General features: G+C 47.1%; 1 protein-coding gene across 5 annotated transcripts in view; it reads left to right on the forward strand.

Moving 5' to 3' along the window:
- LOC109039570 (eukaryotic translation initiation factor 4 gamma 3) overlaps positions 1 to 15,958 on the forward strand; it is a 138,280-nt gene that overhangs the window by 97,315 nt on the left and 25,007 nt on the right. For 4 of the 5 annotated variants that reach the window (XM_072296033.1, XM_072296031.1, XM_072296032.1 and 1 more), the window contains exons 9-10: positions 14,967 to 15,097; positions 15,827 to 15,940. In XM_072296033.1, the coding sequence (XP_072152134.1) occupies positions 14,967 to 15,097; positions 15,827 to 15,940 (245 nt within the window). Of the gene's footprint in view, positions 1 to 12,243; positions 14,614 to 14,966; positions 15,098 to 15,826; positions 15,941 to 15,958 lie in introns of those variants that run through there. The other variant, XM_072296036.1, reaches the window with a different exon arrangement.

Here is a 15,958-nt window from a genome sequence, read left to right on the forward strand (position 1 = left end):
TCTCAGCGCACGTCGTTGCCACGTTTCTCGGTTTTTTTCAATTTTCGTACTCGAAAAAGTGCCACCGCAGGAGATCCCTCACGTGTTTAGACGATGCCGTAACACCAGGAGATTCCATGACGTCACTATCACTCTGTGCTGCCCCCCCCTCCCCCTCTCCCCTCTCGCTTGCTCATTATCTTTCATTTAAATTTGACCGGTCGCTCCAATAATTTAAATGAAACGGCCGAACACCCGAGCTACTTATGAAGTAACTACATGTATAGCTCGTGCTTTGAAGTAACTGCATGTTTAGCTCATGCTCTGAAGTAACTACATGATTAGCTCATGCTTTGAAGTAACTACACGCGTAGCTCATACTTCGAAGTAACTACATGTTTAGCTCTTGCTTTTACTCGCACCTCTGAAAAAATGTTCATGAAACTAGGTAACGACGATTTTTTCTTGTTACTTCAGAGGTTGAGTCCAATTTTTGTCAGAGTTGACATCCAGTGAAGCTACGATACACACTCTAATATAACTGTTCATGACAGGGGCCGACTGGCTCAAATGGGGGGGGGGGGGGGGGGATGTCTCGCTGAAAAATAATTTCTCGCCCTCCCTGTTCTCCACTTCAAATGAGAAACAGAAGTTCGATTGCAGCATCACGAAGTTTTCGAAAGTTTAATCACTGAATCGTTCAGCTTTTGAGTCAATTGACATTTCGGTGACCAAGCTTTGAAAAATCTCGATACCGGTAGACTGCACATTCTGATTTTGCAAACCGATCTGTGCCGTGTTTTATACGTACAATTGTACAAGAAAATAACTGCAGTTTGTATGATCAAACCCTTTTTCTTGTGCAGCCGACTTTTCAAACGAAATTGCATTTTTGAACGAAGTTCGGCCCCGCGGACCGCAATGAATCAATATTTTGCCCGCTCCATTGTTCTGAATACAACGTTGTCTCCATAACATAGAGATTGGGAGTTGGTGCATTTTAAAGTCAAATCAAAAACCAAAAAGAAACTTGCGTATTTTTTTTTCCTATTAAATCAATGTTAGATGTTCAATACTCATCTCGATGGTCAGTGCGGCGCACTTAAAGTGAACCACAACTCGCTTTTTAGCACTCCGTGAAGCGTGATCTTGAAAAATAATCGCCGCTCCCAAATCATTGTCAGCGAAGTTCCGCATTCTGGATGCCAGGTGTCGTCGGAATTCGGCTTATATTTTGCAAACAGCGACAGTGTGACGTGCTGACTTACGTGTCGCATGCGCCGAACGCAAACTGAGAGTGTGAATCACAAATTGGCAGCTTTTATCGCAGCCCTGACGCAGGCATTGCGACCCCCGTGGCGTAGATGCAACAAAGTTTCGTATCTGTTTATATGGGCACCAACAAATGCACCGCAAATGACGTAGCCGCTACATCGAGTCTATCGCGTCAAAGATACCTGAGTTTTTTCGATCCCTGAGCGTCAGTAATGGGTTTAAAGGTGTGAAATTGGTGCAGGGTTGCCACAGTCACGGAAAACCTGGAAATGTCAGAGAAAATTCATTTAGTCACGTGTATTCGCTTTCTAGAAAGGGTTCAACGTTTGGAACAACAAATTTTGCTTGAAAACTATTTCTTATCATGTCCTTTTACCCATCTGGCATATTTCAATTGTCGGGGAATTTCAACAAAATTTTTCAGGGAAATCGGGGAATTTTATTTTCTAAATTGTGTGGCAACCCTGTAACCGGGTCTTGAAACTTGACAGAGGAGGAACGCGTCATAAGTGGCATCATGAATCGCCTTGGCAATCGTTGCACCGCAGGTGCGAAATGTGTCCTACCCCGTCTAAATCTGGGCCGGGCCCCGAACTTTCTTCGCGAAAAGCATCAGAAACATGATTCACCGCGCGCGGGACGCCTGCCAAAACCGAAGAAAGTAACACCAAATTCGTACAATGATCGGTCATCAAGCTGTTGCGTCACAGGTGCAAATTAGCATCATCCCCACCGCGACCCCCTCGCCGCTCCAGCTTGAATCGGACATCAATGGATCGTTTTCGATAGTGGTTCGATGTGTCGTTTGGCTCAAAACAATAGAACATAACCTCGAACAAAAATTTTAGGATATTAGTTAGAAAATTCAGAACAATATCACTTATCATTGCCATGTACTGCCGTGCTAAGGGAAAACGCCGTATGAGCCTTTAGACGTTGCCAGATTTGCTTTACTAAAAACTGAATTTACTGAAAAATTTTGAATATTTTCCCCCGAATTTTTCAGATAATTTTGTTCGCAACTTTATCTAACATATCCGAAAATTTCACGGAGAAATAGGCATAACTTTCCTCAAAAATACATGTATATTCGGAGAAATTTGGCAATTATTGAATGTTCATACGGCGTTCTTCCTTAGCATGGCAGTGAAGTACTCAAAAGAATCAGCATCGATCACAAAAACCCGTTCCCACTCGATTGACTTTTGATGCCGTGTTTACATGTTGAACCCAATCGATATCGATACTTTCTCAGCGATAGGACGCGTGTTCGATGTATCGAATACGATCCATTTGGGGGATCTAGCAGTGAAGTTGAATGATCCAACTTCCTTGGACAGCATTACGCCAAATAGGGAACTAAATCATGGGCGCAAACGTTTTAGGTTAGTGTCGTCCAGTGGTATTCGAACGAACGTAAACTGAGAGCAGTAAAGCTTAGTGCTCGTTTATTGATCATCGCTCGAGCGCAATCCGTTAAATCGGCCTAATGAGCTACGTGAACTATAACTTGAGACGTTGATTTCCCGACGGTTCACCATCGGAAGGAAAGTCATCGATCTTGCCTTCGGCCCGGAGCCGAAAACCGATATCGACTTGCGAGGGAAAAGAAAATTCGGCGAGCTTTTACTTCCTCGCGAAGTTAAGTTCAACCTGACAGTTATAGCACTCAAATCGCAAATCCGTGACACTTGCAAGAACTCCGTTACGGCCTCAACTCAGAGAGCTTTTTTGGAGCTTTGGAGTTCGTTTCAGAGAAAACCAGTGCTGCTGTGCGATGGAAAAACGCCGCATGGACATTCGATCGTTGCCAATTTTCCTTCGATAAAACATTAATTTTTGCGGAATGTTACGATGTAGTTATCATGGAAATTTTGCAGATACTTAAGATCAAATTGCGAGCAAAATTCTCAGAAAAATCTGGAGGAAAATATTGATAAGTTCCAAGACAATTCGAGCTTTATTTAAGGAAATTAGGCAGCGTCTGAAGGCTTGTACGGCGTTCTTCCTTAGCACGGCAGAGTGGCGCCATCGTGTTTTTCGTGAAATTTTTCATACGTGCAAGTTCTTGTATCAGAAATCCCCAATACATGCAAAGGCTCACTGGAAAAAAAACAAGTATGGTTATTTTGACTCCTGGGACCTTAAAACGTCTAGAAATGATGAAATTTCAACTTTTTTTTCTTGGAGGATGACAATACTTCCTCTCTGCCCTAGGGGAGCGAGAAAGTAAAAACACATTGGATCTAGAGTCCAGACTCTTGAAAATATGGACAAGAAAAAATACTCTTGATTCAATCAGATTTAAGCTTAAATCAAGAACGAAGCCTCTTCATTTGAGCGGATCGATTTCCTTTTGATTTAAGCTTAAATCTGATTGAATCTAGAGTACCTTTTCTTGTCGATGTTTTTAAGAGTCTGGACTCTAGATCCAATGTGTTTTTTCCAGTGTCCCTTGGATGGTGTTTCCGGAGAGGTTGCGCGTTCGTTGCGTGCACAACTTCGCGGTTCCCGTCGGGAGCGTGGAAGCGAGTCCGAGTTGGCGAATCCGCAAGGAGCACGAGGAACAGAATCGCGGGTCGCGGTCGCGCTGCGAACAGCGTCGCGGCGGCGGCGGCGGCGGTGGAGAGACGCAAGACTTCCTTGACACGAATACCGCGCGCGAAAGAAGCCCGAAGTCCGGATTGAGGTCAAGTTCATTTCTCCATATTCAGCCGGGACCGCATCGTCGCGCACACCGCACCGGACGCCGCGCCGGACGCCCTCCTCTCGCGGATCATCCCGGAGTCCCGGCCGCAGGAGCGCTTCCTTCCGACGGGGATCTGGTCTCTCGGACTCGAGGCTCCCTATAATTAGAAGCGGTGAAGGAATGGGGTCGCAACCACGTGGGAAGTTCAGGGAAAGCACACGTGTGCGATGGATGAATCGGACTACGTTTCGCAATGAGGAGTCACTGTTTTTGTACATCCTACGTTGAAGCTCATGTATATACCCAGGGAATCTGATGGCGCAAACGTTGTTTCTGACGTGGAACTGAAATAGTTATTCCTTGTTGCTAAATGTAGTCCAATCAGAATTTGCACAGCGGATATGGCAGTTGGAAGGCGAAGACGAAGAAGAAAGAGGATGAGGGTGAGGATCGAAGAAGAGAGAAGCAAGGAGAAGGAGCCATAGAAAGTCTTCTGCCCTCCTTTTTTCCTCTTGGTCCTCCGCATGTTTCTCCCTCTTCTTCTCCTTCCTCTCCATGTCTTCCTCCTATCCCGCTTAGCTCCTCCCGACTTCTAATTTATCTTCATCTGACAAGAGGTTAGGATTTCTGAGACCTAGTCGGGCAAATTAGGGCTAATCCTAGGAATTATTTCGCTGATAAAACGATGAGGGCGGTGGTTTCCTCTAAATCAACTGTCAACAAAATTGATGTTGCCAATCCGCGAGAATCGCTCCCGTTCCAGTTGCGTGCACAACTTCGCGGCTCCCGTCGGGAGCGTGGAAGCGAGTCCGAGTTGGCGAATCCGCAAGGAGCACGAGGAACAGAATCGCGGGTCGCGGTCGCGCTGCGAACAGCGTCGCGGCGGCGGCGGCGGCGGTGGAGAGACGCAAGACTTCCTTGACACGAATACCGCGCGCGAAAGAAGCCCGAAGTCCGGATTGAGGTCAAGTTCATTTCTCCATATTCAGCCGGGACCGCATCGTCGCGCACACCGCACCGGACGCCGCGCCGGACGCCCTCCTCTCGCGGATCATCCCGGAGTCCCGGCCGCAGGAGCGCTTCCTTCCGACGGGGATCTGGTCTCTCGGACTCGAGGCTCCCTATAATTAGAAGCGGTGAAGAAATGGGGTCGCAACCACGTGGGAAGTTCAGGGAAGGCACACGTGTGCGGTGGATGAATCGGACTACGTTTCGCAAAGAGGAGTCACTGTTTTTGTTACATCCGTTGAAGCACGTATATCCTCAGGGAAACTAGTGGCGCAGACGTTGTTTCTAACGTGCAACTGAAATAGTTATTCCTTGTTGCCATATGTAGTCCAATCAGAATTTGCTCAGCGGATATGGCAGTTGGAAGGCGAAAACGAAGAAGAAAGAGGATGAGGGTGAGGATGAAGAAGGAGAAGCAAGAGTAAGGAGCCCAAGAGATTCTTCTGCTCCTCCTTTTTTCCTCTTGGTCCTCTGCATATTCCTCCCCCTTTCTTTCTTCTTCTCCTTCCTCTCCATGTCCTCCTCCTATCCCGCTTAGCTCCTCCAGACTTCTAATTTATCTTCATCTGACCGAAGTTAGGATTTCTAAGACTCTAGTCGGGCAGACCAGGGCCAATCCTGGGAATTATTTCGCTGATAAAACGATGAGGGCGGTGGTTTCCTCTGAAACCAACTACCAAAGTTGATGTTGCTAATCCGCGAGAATCGCTCCCGTTCCAGGGGGTCGATTGTTGAATCGCTATCGAATGATCCTGATCGATAAATCCCTGTCTTGCCGATGCTTTTTATCGATCATGGTCATTCGATATCGATCCAACAATCGAGCCGCAGCTGTGTTTACTCTCGTGACGTCAGTGGTATCAATCTTCAACTTTCCACCATCTCCTTATACTTTCACTATGGATGTACCGAAGAGGTCAGTAATTGATTCAGCAGCAAATCTGGGGCCGAATTTTGTCGGTCCTTTCCACCGCACTTCAGTCCGACTTTGCGCTTCTGATCGGTCGGTGGTGCGGTCCGGACTCATCGATGAATGTTGCGTCTCTGTGAAAGAGCCGAAAAAATTCGGCCCCTGACCTAACTTGCAAGAACTCGCCGAGCAAAAAGGTCGATCCGACATTCATCGGTCGATTTCGTGCTCGACAAGTTGCATATCCACCATTTTAAGGCGAAATACAGCGTTGACCTCCGAACTCGTACGACTACGCTACGTATGCTAGATTGGAAGTGGAGGGTCTCTGAAACATATTGTATCCTAGATGAGAGGCGCAACGGGGACTAGAGGCCGGCGTGGCACAGCTCGGGCGAGCAGTGCAGGTTGCAGTCGGCCATCAGCTGGGCCGCGTGCAGACGAGTGAAAGTTGGCCGTGACGTCACTCGACTCCAACCTTGCCGCTTGGCAGACGCACGGCGAACGGCGACGACGTTGACGGCGGCGTCGAGCCCTATAATCCCCCGCGTCGGGCGGGCCGAGCCGATCCGCGAAATGCGCCGCGAGAAGTACGCGAGCCGTCGTCGTCGCCGGGCATCTGACAGCCTCCGCCGCCGACCGACTACCTGTAACCGAGTGTATTCGCTGCCACGGCCGCGCCGCGCCGCACCTCCGCCTCCTCGCCCCCACCGTCCTCGCGATTACGAGGAAACGAGTTGCGAAATCATCGCGTTATAAGCGCAGCTTTCGAGCCCCGCCGCCACTGTCGCCGCCGGATTGGAGCTTTCGGCCGGCTTACCGAGAAGGACTGGGGAAAAACGCCGTATGAACTTTCGGAAGTTGCCGGATTTAGTCTAATAAATATTTATGCGGGATGACGAGCTCTTGGAAAGTCTGGGATTGGGCCTCTAGACAGGATATAAGCAGGTTTGCCACGGTCAGGGAATACCGGGAAATGTCAGGAAATAGAAAGTCAGGGGAACCCTGGAAATGTCAGGGTAAATGAAGAAAGAGCAAGGGATTCTGTTTTACCTTACCTTTATTAGCTTTCTAGAGTGGATTTGACGTTTAGCACAACAAATTTTGCCTGGAAACTATTTTAAATTATGCCTTTTGGCCTTATGACATAACTTCACTTGTCAAAGAAATCAGGGAATTTCATTTTCTAAATTTTGTGGCAACCCTGTTTAAATTGAACCGCGTTTAGCAGAAACAACCAATCCGAAGGACGTTCGTGCGGATTCCGTTGAAAAAGGAAAATGCTTCGCTCTATGCAGAAAATTCTCTGAAATTTGCTTTTAATCCGCACAACCGTGTTCATGTAAAAAATTAAATTGCCCAATTAATTTGGCAGTAGCTGATGTTACTTGGTTCCTTTCTGCTTACGAAGGTCCAATTCGATGAGCATGTGATATATTCACTTCAAAATTTCCTAAGGAAAACGAATCATACGACTCCTTTAATCACACTGTTGATTTTGGAAATCAACTCATAAACAAGATGTTAGTACTCTCTAAAGGAAAATTTGGGCGTTGCTGCTTTCCTCTGTATCGCTGGAGTATTGGCCTGCTGCGGGCGACGAGTCACGATTCCAGCTCGCGAGATGAGCATGAGACGTGCGTTACTCCACCGCTACAGCGTTATCATAGGTTGGAGCATGAAGGTCCCGGAACAACACATACAGAACCCGTTACGGCGAATCTTGAATGTTGGCATTCGTGAAATACAGGGTGATCCAGGTTTAAACGGTCAGACTGTAGGATCGTCTTCTATGAGTCAAAATAAGACTTTTTCTTGATAAAGTTTTTCCAAAAGTGCCCCCCGTCGGAGCTACGGCCCTCCTAAATTGCGGAAAGTTAATAGTTTTTCCTGAATTTTGGCAACGGTTGTGAACCAAATGCCATGAAAATTTGTTTTCCCTTGTACTTTTATGCCCTAAATTCATAAATAATATTAAAAAAACCGAAATGTCAATTTGAAGAGGGAGTTGTTTGGGGGTGTTTCGGCTCCTGCAGTCTGACCGTTTAACCCTGGACCACCCTGTATACCCCAGGGACGCATTGAAAATGCATCTTCATTGCACTTTCCTTGCGGGTAAAGAAGGGCCATGACAGAACTTTCTGCAAAGTCGCAAGTAGGAAGTAAGGTTTCCCTGAACGCGTTGCTAATTTCAATTTCAACTGTGAACAATCCCGAACCCTTCAAATAGAGCAGTGCTGCCATTTGTGTCTCGTTACGTCCAACGGTCGTTGAATGGAACGGTACACGTGATGTAACGTGATGATGCGCCCACCATCGCGTCGTGAGGTGCACAAGCTTGAAGGCGGAAAATTCCTGTAATTCGCACGGGGGGCACATCAATAGCAGAGCCCTGTCGTGCTCAGAAAAACGCCGTATGAACATTCTGACGTTGCCGATTTTCTCTTGTTAATATAGTTATTTTTGGGGAAAATTACAGGTATTTTTCCTTGAAATTTCCGGATACTTTAAATTGAACCAAGAGTATAGTTCTCTGAAAAATTAGAAGAAACATACTCACAAGTCACCCGAGAAAGTCGTATTTTATCAAATGTGATTAGGCAACGTTTTGAGGCTGATACGGCGTTCTTCTTAAGCAGGGCAGAGCAGCTCCCACGAGCCGCCTTTGCGCGATCGCGTTGACGGATGTCGCCATTTCTCGATCAAAGTCGTTGCCAGGCTGCAATTAATTCATTAATTTAATTTAAGTAGTAGCTACAGGCGGAACTACGATTTGGGCGGGGGAGGGATGGGTGGGGCACTTGAGAGAACATCTTTAAATAGGATTTAGATAAGAGGGGGGCTATTTGAAAATAAAAATTGAAAAGCTGGAGCATATTTAGAACGATTTTGAATTGCCTCGCAGGAAAATCTCGGATTCCAATTATGACAGAAGTATGCACACAATTAGTCCCTCGCCAACGCAACGCAAAGTACGTTCAACTAGGGGTGCAGCATCTTCCAAGCTTCTGTGTTTTCACGAGCCCGCCGGCCAGCTTTCCACATTTTCTTCTCAGTTTTCCATAAAATTTCGCACTGATTTATAAAAAAGGAACTTTTTCCTCTTCTTTCCTCTGATTTCCGACTTCGGACCTCTAGAAAAGTTCGTTCCTTTCACATTTGCAAGGGCTGTTCCACATTTGGACACGCCCGGGCGGGCGCGTGATCGAGCATTTTCTGCACCCCTGCATTCAATTCAACTCCTAGTCGTTCCGATCAGACGAAGTTCAACATCTTCGTTGATCGTGCTTCATATACTCGGTAACGATTTGAAGTTCAATAGCCGAGAGCATTGTGGAGAAAATCTGGCGACATGACACACGGCGGTGCGGCGCGGCGGCGTGGGCGATATTGCTCCGTGCTGACGGCCTTTCGGCGCGTCCGGCGTCCGGTCGAACAGATGTTCTCGGTGGTCCGTTGAGGTGGGCTCCGGCCTCCAGATGCCCGGCATGCGGTTCAGGCGGGCCGTCCATTAGCAAAATTTTCCTGCGGATATACTAAGAGGAGGATGGCAAGGTCTTGAAATGTTAGAAAAGTCAGGGAATTTTGCCCAACTCTGAAAAGTCAGGGAATTTAGCCGGGGGACTTTGAAATCCTTGCTTCCAGCCGATGTGTTTAATTATTTGATTCTGCATTCGCACATTCACGTTCTACCAAGGCGTTCTGTCAATAAAAACCGGACAAATTTAGGGAAATTGAATGTCACCCGAACAAATCCGGAAAATTTGTCGTAGGTCCGGAACTTTCGAGTGTATTTTAACTACATACAGTGTGGCACATGCGGAGGTGAAACATTTTATTCAATTCTTCAGATATATTGGTTTGTAAAATCAAACGAGTGTCAATTTATTCGCGCAGAAAATTAAGGTGCGCATTTTCAACAATGGAAATTTCAAAGTGAAAGTTTAGGAGGCACCCTGTCCACCTTCTCCTCTGACTTCTTCGTCAAACGAGAAGATGATTTGTCTATCTTTTCTTCCGGCTCCTTCGTCAAACGAATCGTTCAACACGTTGCTCCGCAGCCACCGAAAAGGTGTTTTCAAAAATGGAGCGGTGGAGCTCAGAACGTCACCCCTCGGCGCCGTGAGGCTGGAGAGGTCTCCGCTCGGTTTCCGAGAGTGGTACAAATTGCGTCATCGACCGGGAGAAGCGCACTGGAAGTCCGAGACAGAACTCCAGACCGATAATTCTAGTTCCTGTCACTTGGCCGCCGCGGCGCGGCGCGTCGCGTCGCGGCGCACCACCGAGCCAAAATCGCTCGCAGCTTCGCGCCAGCGAACTCTTCATCATTCCGGGAATTTCCGCTTTCGACCTCGCTTCGTCCGCTTCGACGCCCGGCTGATAAAAGAGCGTAACTGCACGGCGAGATGAGCCGTGAACATCATTACTCCGTATAGACGACAGGGTTCATCGCGAAATTTAGCAACGCCCTCATGTCAGCCAAGCGACTTTATCATGGCCTCAGTCAGGTTCATTCCATCTACATCCGATCAGTCTTCCAGATCAGCAGACTGTCGAGTAGATCAATTTTGTGATTAATTTAGTATCGATCAAAGACTCAAAAATGGACGGCAAAAAGTGGGCATCTTTACATGCTGGAAAATCTTGAGTGTCATCCAGAGAAAAGACTAAAATTTGCAAATAAAATTCAAAGGCGAAATTTCACAAGTTTTCCTGTTTATTCGTATTCTCCGTGAGAAAATTTTCCTACGGTTCGGCTTCCTCCTCGAAAATGGCGACACTTTTTTTTATATATTTGCCCCACCCCCCTTTTTTTTTACAATCAAAAGGGGTTTTGCTCGAAGACTCATGTGCAAGAGCGCTGTAGGTCGCCACCCCTCCGCCCTTTTGCGAAACTGAATGCCGGCAGAGTCGAGGTGGAAAAAATAGAAGATGGTGGATGACGTCAGCGAGCGAGACAAGATGGACGACCGCGACACGGGGTTTGTCAATTGTTCGGTAACGGCCTAAGATCTACAACTATTCGATCTAAATTACCCCCTTCCCGTTGTCAACCGGGCCAAATTCTGCGCTTGATCCCCCCTCCGGTCTCGCGCCACCCCCTCCGTGCCCCCTATTTAAAAATAACCCGGGCACGGCTCCCTCGACGCCAGATCGCCGGGCGGGGGATTGTCAACCGGGAGCGGAAAAAAGCTCGGTTTTCGCGGACGCCGGGGCGATTGGCTCCCGATCGGTGGGGATTACAAGCGGCGACGCCTCGGATTGGCCGAGGCGGGGTCCGTGACGTCACCGATGCGTGGGGGATCCGCGGGGCGATCTGGCAAGCCGGGCCCCGTATTATCCGACGGATAGGTGTGGGTTTTGGACGCCCAGTGCGGCAGCCTTACCGGGCTCGGGCCTCCCGTCTAGCTCGAGACATCACTCCTCTCGCTCACTCATGTGCTGACCCCAAAATACGCAAGTCTTAATTTTTCCGTCCGGAGCCATCCATCAGCTTTTTCGGCCAGTTTCCGTCCCGCCGCGTCGCGATTTTCCCTCGCGGAGTGTCGCGGAAAAGTGAGTCGTGCAAATTTCGGTAGACCCCCTCCCCCGCCGCCGTGCCGCTTTTCAGCACCCCCTCCCCCTCCCCTCCACGAATTTTCTTTCTAGAAAACTTGAACTTTCTGAACTGACGTTTGTCCTGGTTGGTGTCGGTGCTGTTGGAATCGCTCGGAAGTGTTTTCGCCCTTGACCAATATCCTCCCCGGACTGCATTCCTGCACTGAGTTCGGCGGTGGTCCTGCTGCAGTTTTCATTTTAACTCAAAGGCCTCAAAGGCTCTCGCAATATTAAAATTCAGTGTTGTTCATTAATCTTTGTGCCGTGTTACGTCAAGTGCGTGCGCTGGTAAATCGCTGATCGTTTCTAATTTCAATCAGGAGACCCGAACACCCTTGATCTTGGAGAGGACGATCCAGGAGTGCGCGAGTGTTTCGAATCTTGCATCATCTCGTTCCGAACACCTGGTCGCGCGCACGATTCGATAGAACCGAAGAACCATCGGGACGTATCTCTTTGCTTCGTACTCTGATCAGGAATCCGACGTAAAAGAATCAGTGATAACCTAAATTTGTTTCCGAAAACTTGAACGCTTTCGAGTATCAACAAACGTAATAAAAGTGGCAGTTGCGTCCATCGTAAAACCAATACCCGACAACTTTTCTGAACACTTGAATTCTATCGCGAAGTGTCGGTCGCAACTACTGAAATAACTAGTGCAGATCGGAATAAGATGCTCTGATCATCGTACCTCGATTTAGGTTAGTTCGGCCATGCAGTGCTCGCCCACCGCCTCGACGACTGCCTCTTGGAGCCTGAAGAGCCAGGCGAGTCCTCGGGGATGAAGTGAGGTCGGAACCGCGAGTCGCGATGGCCGAACTGTGCGGTAGTCTGCCGCGGCGGCACGGGCGCCGTCGCTCGAGGCGCAGCAGGAGCCGCCACGCCAAGCGGAGTCGCTCGGCGAACACGACGAACACGTCGAACATGACGAGCATGAACGCCCGCGAAGAGGTGAACGTCGCCGAGGAGGTGGCCAAGCTCCGCGCCGAGTACGACGCCTCCATGACGTCACCGCGAAACACGGATTCCAACTCGAACGTGCTCGCTGCCCCTGAAACGCCGGACGGCGGGCGAAGGCCGTGTCACGCCAAAGGCCCGGTATCCGGCGATCTGCAAAAGACGCCCAGGAAGGATGTTGACGTAGCCGGGAACGGTTCCCTGGAATCCGCCTGCCCAAATAAGACTGATACTCGTTTTAACCTCGGCGAAACCGATAAGACTGAATGTTTGATCCCGAAAAGCGCGAGTCTCGTGAAACAAGTCGAGGCTCTCAGAACGTCTGTGATGGATAAGTGTGAACCCCTAGTCAATGGCATGTCTTTCAAAAGCGCCCTCGAGAGCCGGAAGGAAGCGCCGAAGAGCTTCGAGGTGGACGAAAGGAAACCGCCGGTGATCTACTCGAGGAAGAACTCTTTGCTCAACGATGATAACAGCGCTCGGGCTCCGAAAGGCGACACGGATTGGCGTCGGAGTTCGATCGGGGATAAACACCACCCGAAGAACGATGCGCCGACGGATAGGAAATTCTCTCAATCCAGAGAGAGGTATTTCGTTCGGAGGAACTCTTTGCCGAGGGAGGACGTCTCCTCGAGGAGAAATTCCTTGTCCCAAGATGAAACTTGCGGCAGGAAGAATTCGTTCAGCAAGAGCGAGTTTTCCTCCAGGAGGAACTCTTTCACCAAAGCTGACTACGAAAGAAGGAACTCGGAGAAATCCTACGCCAGGAAAAATTCGTTCTCGAAGGAAGACAAGTCATCGCGGAAAAACTCGTTTTCTCAAAATGAGCCGCTCGCGAAAGGAAGCAAAGAACCCAATAGCAGGAGAGGCTCTTTTTCTGACAACCCGCAGTCCTTCAGGAAGAACTCGTTCTCGAGAAATGAAGGCCCCCCGAAGAATGACGAGTTCGGAGGGAGGCAGCGAATCGTTTATGCGAGTAAGCCCTTTAAGAAAGATTCGCCCAACACCAACTCGAGAAGAAACTCATTCTCTAATGCAGGTCCGTACATCAGGAAGAACTCCTGGTCCCAGAGCGATCACTCATCAAGGAGTAAAGAACTGGAGCAGCAAATCCAGCATGAACATCAGACCAAAGATAGTAGCGTTGAGCAAAATTCCAAATATTCATCTAGATCAGATAACTATTACCAATCTGGTGAAGGCTCGTGTTCTAACAATGAGCAATCTCCAAAAAAAATTTCCTCGCCTGAAAACGAACTGAGGGGATCGGAACTATCTCCCGAAGGCGAACTTAATTCCGGAGGCGGTAAGACAAAGGACACTCACACTTCCTCCACTTCAAGTAACAGTGTGTCCTCATTGACAAGTAACTCTTCTCATAAAATCACAAGTGAAAGTCTGGAACCCTCAGGCCCTAACAAATTTGACGTTAGAAATGATGTGTTAAGTAACCCTCAAAGTGCCCATCAAACTGAAACCTCAGTGATCAATGGCTCCCGGTTGAGTCTTAAAGCAGTGCCCTCCGTTGAACATGACTTTAACTCAACCATCAGAAGTGTACACCTAACGGTAGTCTCTCCAAACTTATGTCACAACTCTAGTAATGTTTCTGCGAGTTGTATCTCGCCAGAGCAGGATAATCTAACCAGCCAAATTGGAAACACTGCGCTCAATAATCCAAATCCTGCATCAGCTACTTTGATTCCGCACAGCCTTCATTTTTCATCAATGGCACCTGGTCATCATTCAGTGCTGCCTGGTGCCATCCAGGAGCCGGGAAAAAATGAAAGTATCATGTCTGATCAGAAGACAGCTACTGCACCAGGAAATGCCTCATTACAGTCAAAGAATAACAGATTTGGCTCTGTCGCTGAATTTAAGGGAAGTGCGAATGAATTATCTGGCACATCTAATCCTTCGGAATCTGCTCATAATTACTCCGAAACAAAGATCAGTGAGAGAAATTCTGACAGAAGGCCAAGTGCATCTGCTGCTCTTAGCAATGGTCTTACCATTCGCATGAATTCGACCGAGGAGCCACGTGAACTTAACTCTACGAGGAGTGTAGTCAAAGATGTGACTTATAATCCCTCATTAGTTGAAGTATGTAAAAATATTTGCGAGGAATTTTCTGCCTCCATTGATCCCCTTGGCACGAGTTTCAACACAGTTTCCGAAAATGGCCTAAGTGAATCAGGTGATTGTAACGGAATTTCAGCGCATATGATTAACTTTAAAATTCGTAACAATAGTTTAATTTCCAGGAGTTTGAAAAAACTCAAGTCTACTTACATTATTATGAATTTTAAGCTTCCTTCTGGCTACCTATGCTCTCTCTTGAAAATATCTATGAATTCTTTATCATGACTCAATGAATCAAATGCTTTCTCATTAATGTGGGGAGTTATTTTGAATTAAAATTTTGGAATTGCCCGTCAATTTCCATTTTATATTCTTCTCTCAAATGTGTTTTTTTTATTGACTACTATCCTTCTATAGCCCCATATCTTACTACCCGTAACTAATCTGAAAATGTATTCTATGTTTCAGGTCAATGGAGTCCAACAAATCCTGTGGGCAAAAAGAAATATCCCAAAGACTTCCTCCTCTCTCTGGCTGATATGCCGCAGTGTAGGATCCAACCAAATCTGCCTATGAACGTGCGGGTTTCTGTTGAAAAGGTATGCCGTAACCATGTTTATCATTCGCTTTCAGGTTGCTTCTGGTCAAAGTATCACAAGCGCCTTGTACGCTTAAAGACTCTGTTAGCAGACATCTCAATAAACGTTTTTAATTTTTTCTTCAAAACTCTTGCACATACTTTCATGAAAATTTCAGAGATTTGTCTTGATGGCGTAAGAAATATTAGGTACAATTTTTAATAGATTCTGTTTATCCGTTTTTCAAAAAAAAAAAAAAAAAAAAAAAAAAAAAAATTGGACAAATTTGAGAAGTTTGGCGACATAGTACCTAATACTTCAGATGGAAGATGACAGAATGCGGGAAGAGCCCTCTAAGTACAGGAATTTTAGGTTACCAGTGGATGTGTCCTCTTAGGTCTACTTTCATGGTGTCATTTTGGAACTGGTAATACATAAAATTTTTTCTTCCTAGTACATTCTTCGTGATCTAGGGTTAGTTCACAGAAAATTTAAAGGTGTAAAATAGTTCAGTTCTCTGTTAAAAAGATAAAGTATGAAAGAAAAATAAGCAAAATGAAATGCAGTTAGATTGATTTCAGTCAAATCCGTCCATGATTTGAACGCTGAGGTCGCGGATCATAACTAGCTCAGTAAAGATGAAAAACCAATTCACCTTTCTGATTTCAAAATTTTTTTCATTGTATTTGTTTTTACATCAACATGTGTTGTCTCCATAATTTCAAAGTGAATTCCTTGTGTTTTTCGCAGGTTTCTGGTGGTGGTTCAGGTGGAGGCCCCAGTATGTATCGACCAAAGATTGATGAGCTGTATCCTTTCTCCAAGGGCAGTTCACAAAGTCCTAGGATATCTCAACATAGTGCAGTACGTATCTCTCGACAG

Source organism: Bemisia tabaci, chromosome 2 (assembly GCF_918797505.1).
Source record: "Bemisia tabaci chromosome 2, PGI_BMITA_v3".
NCBI classification, from domain to species: Eukaryota; Metazoa; Arthropoda; class Insecta; order Hemiptera; family Aleyrodidae; genus Bemisia; species Bemisia tabaci.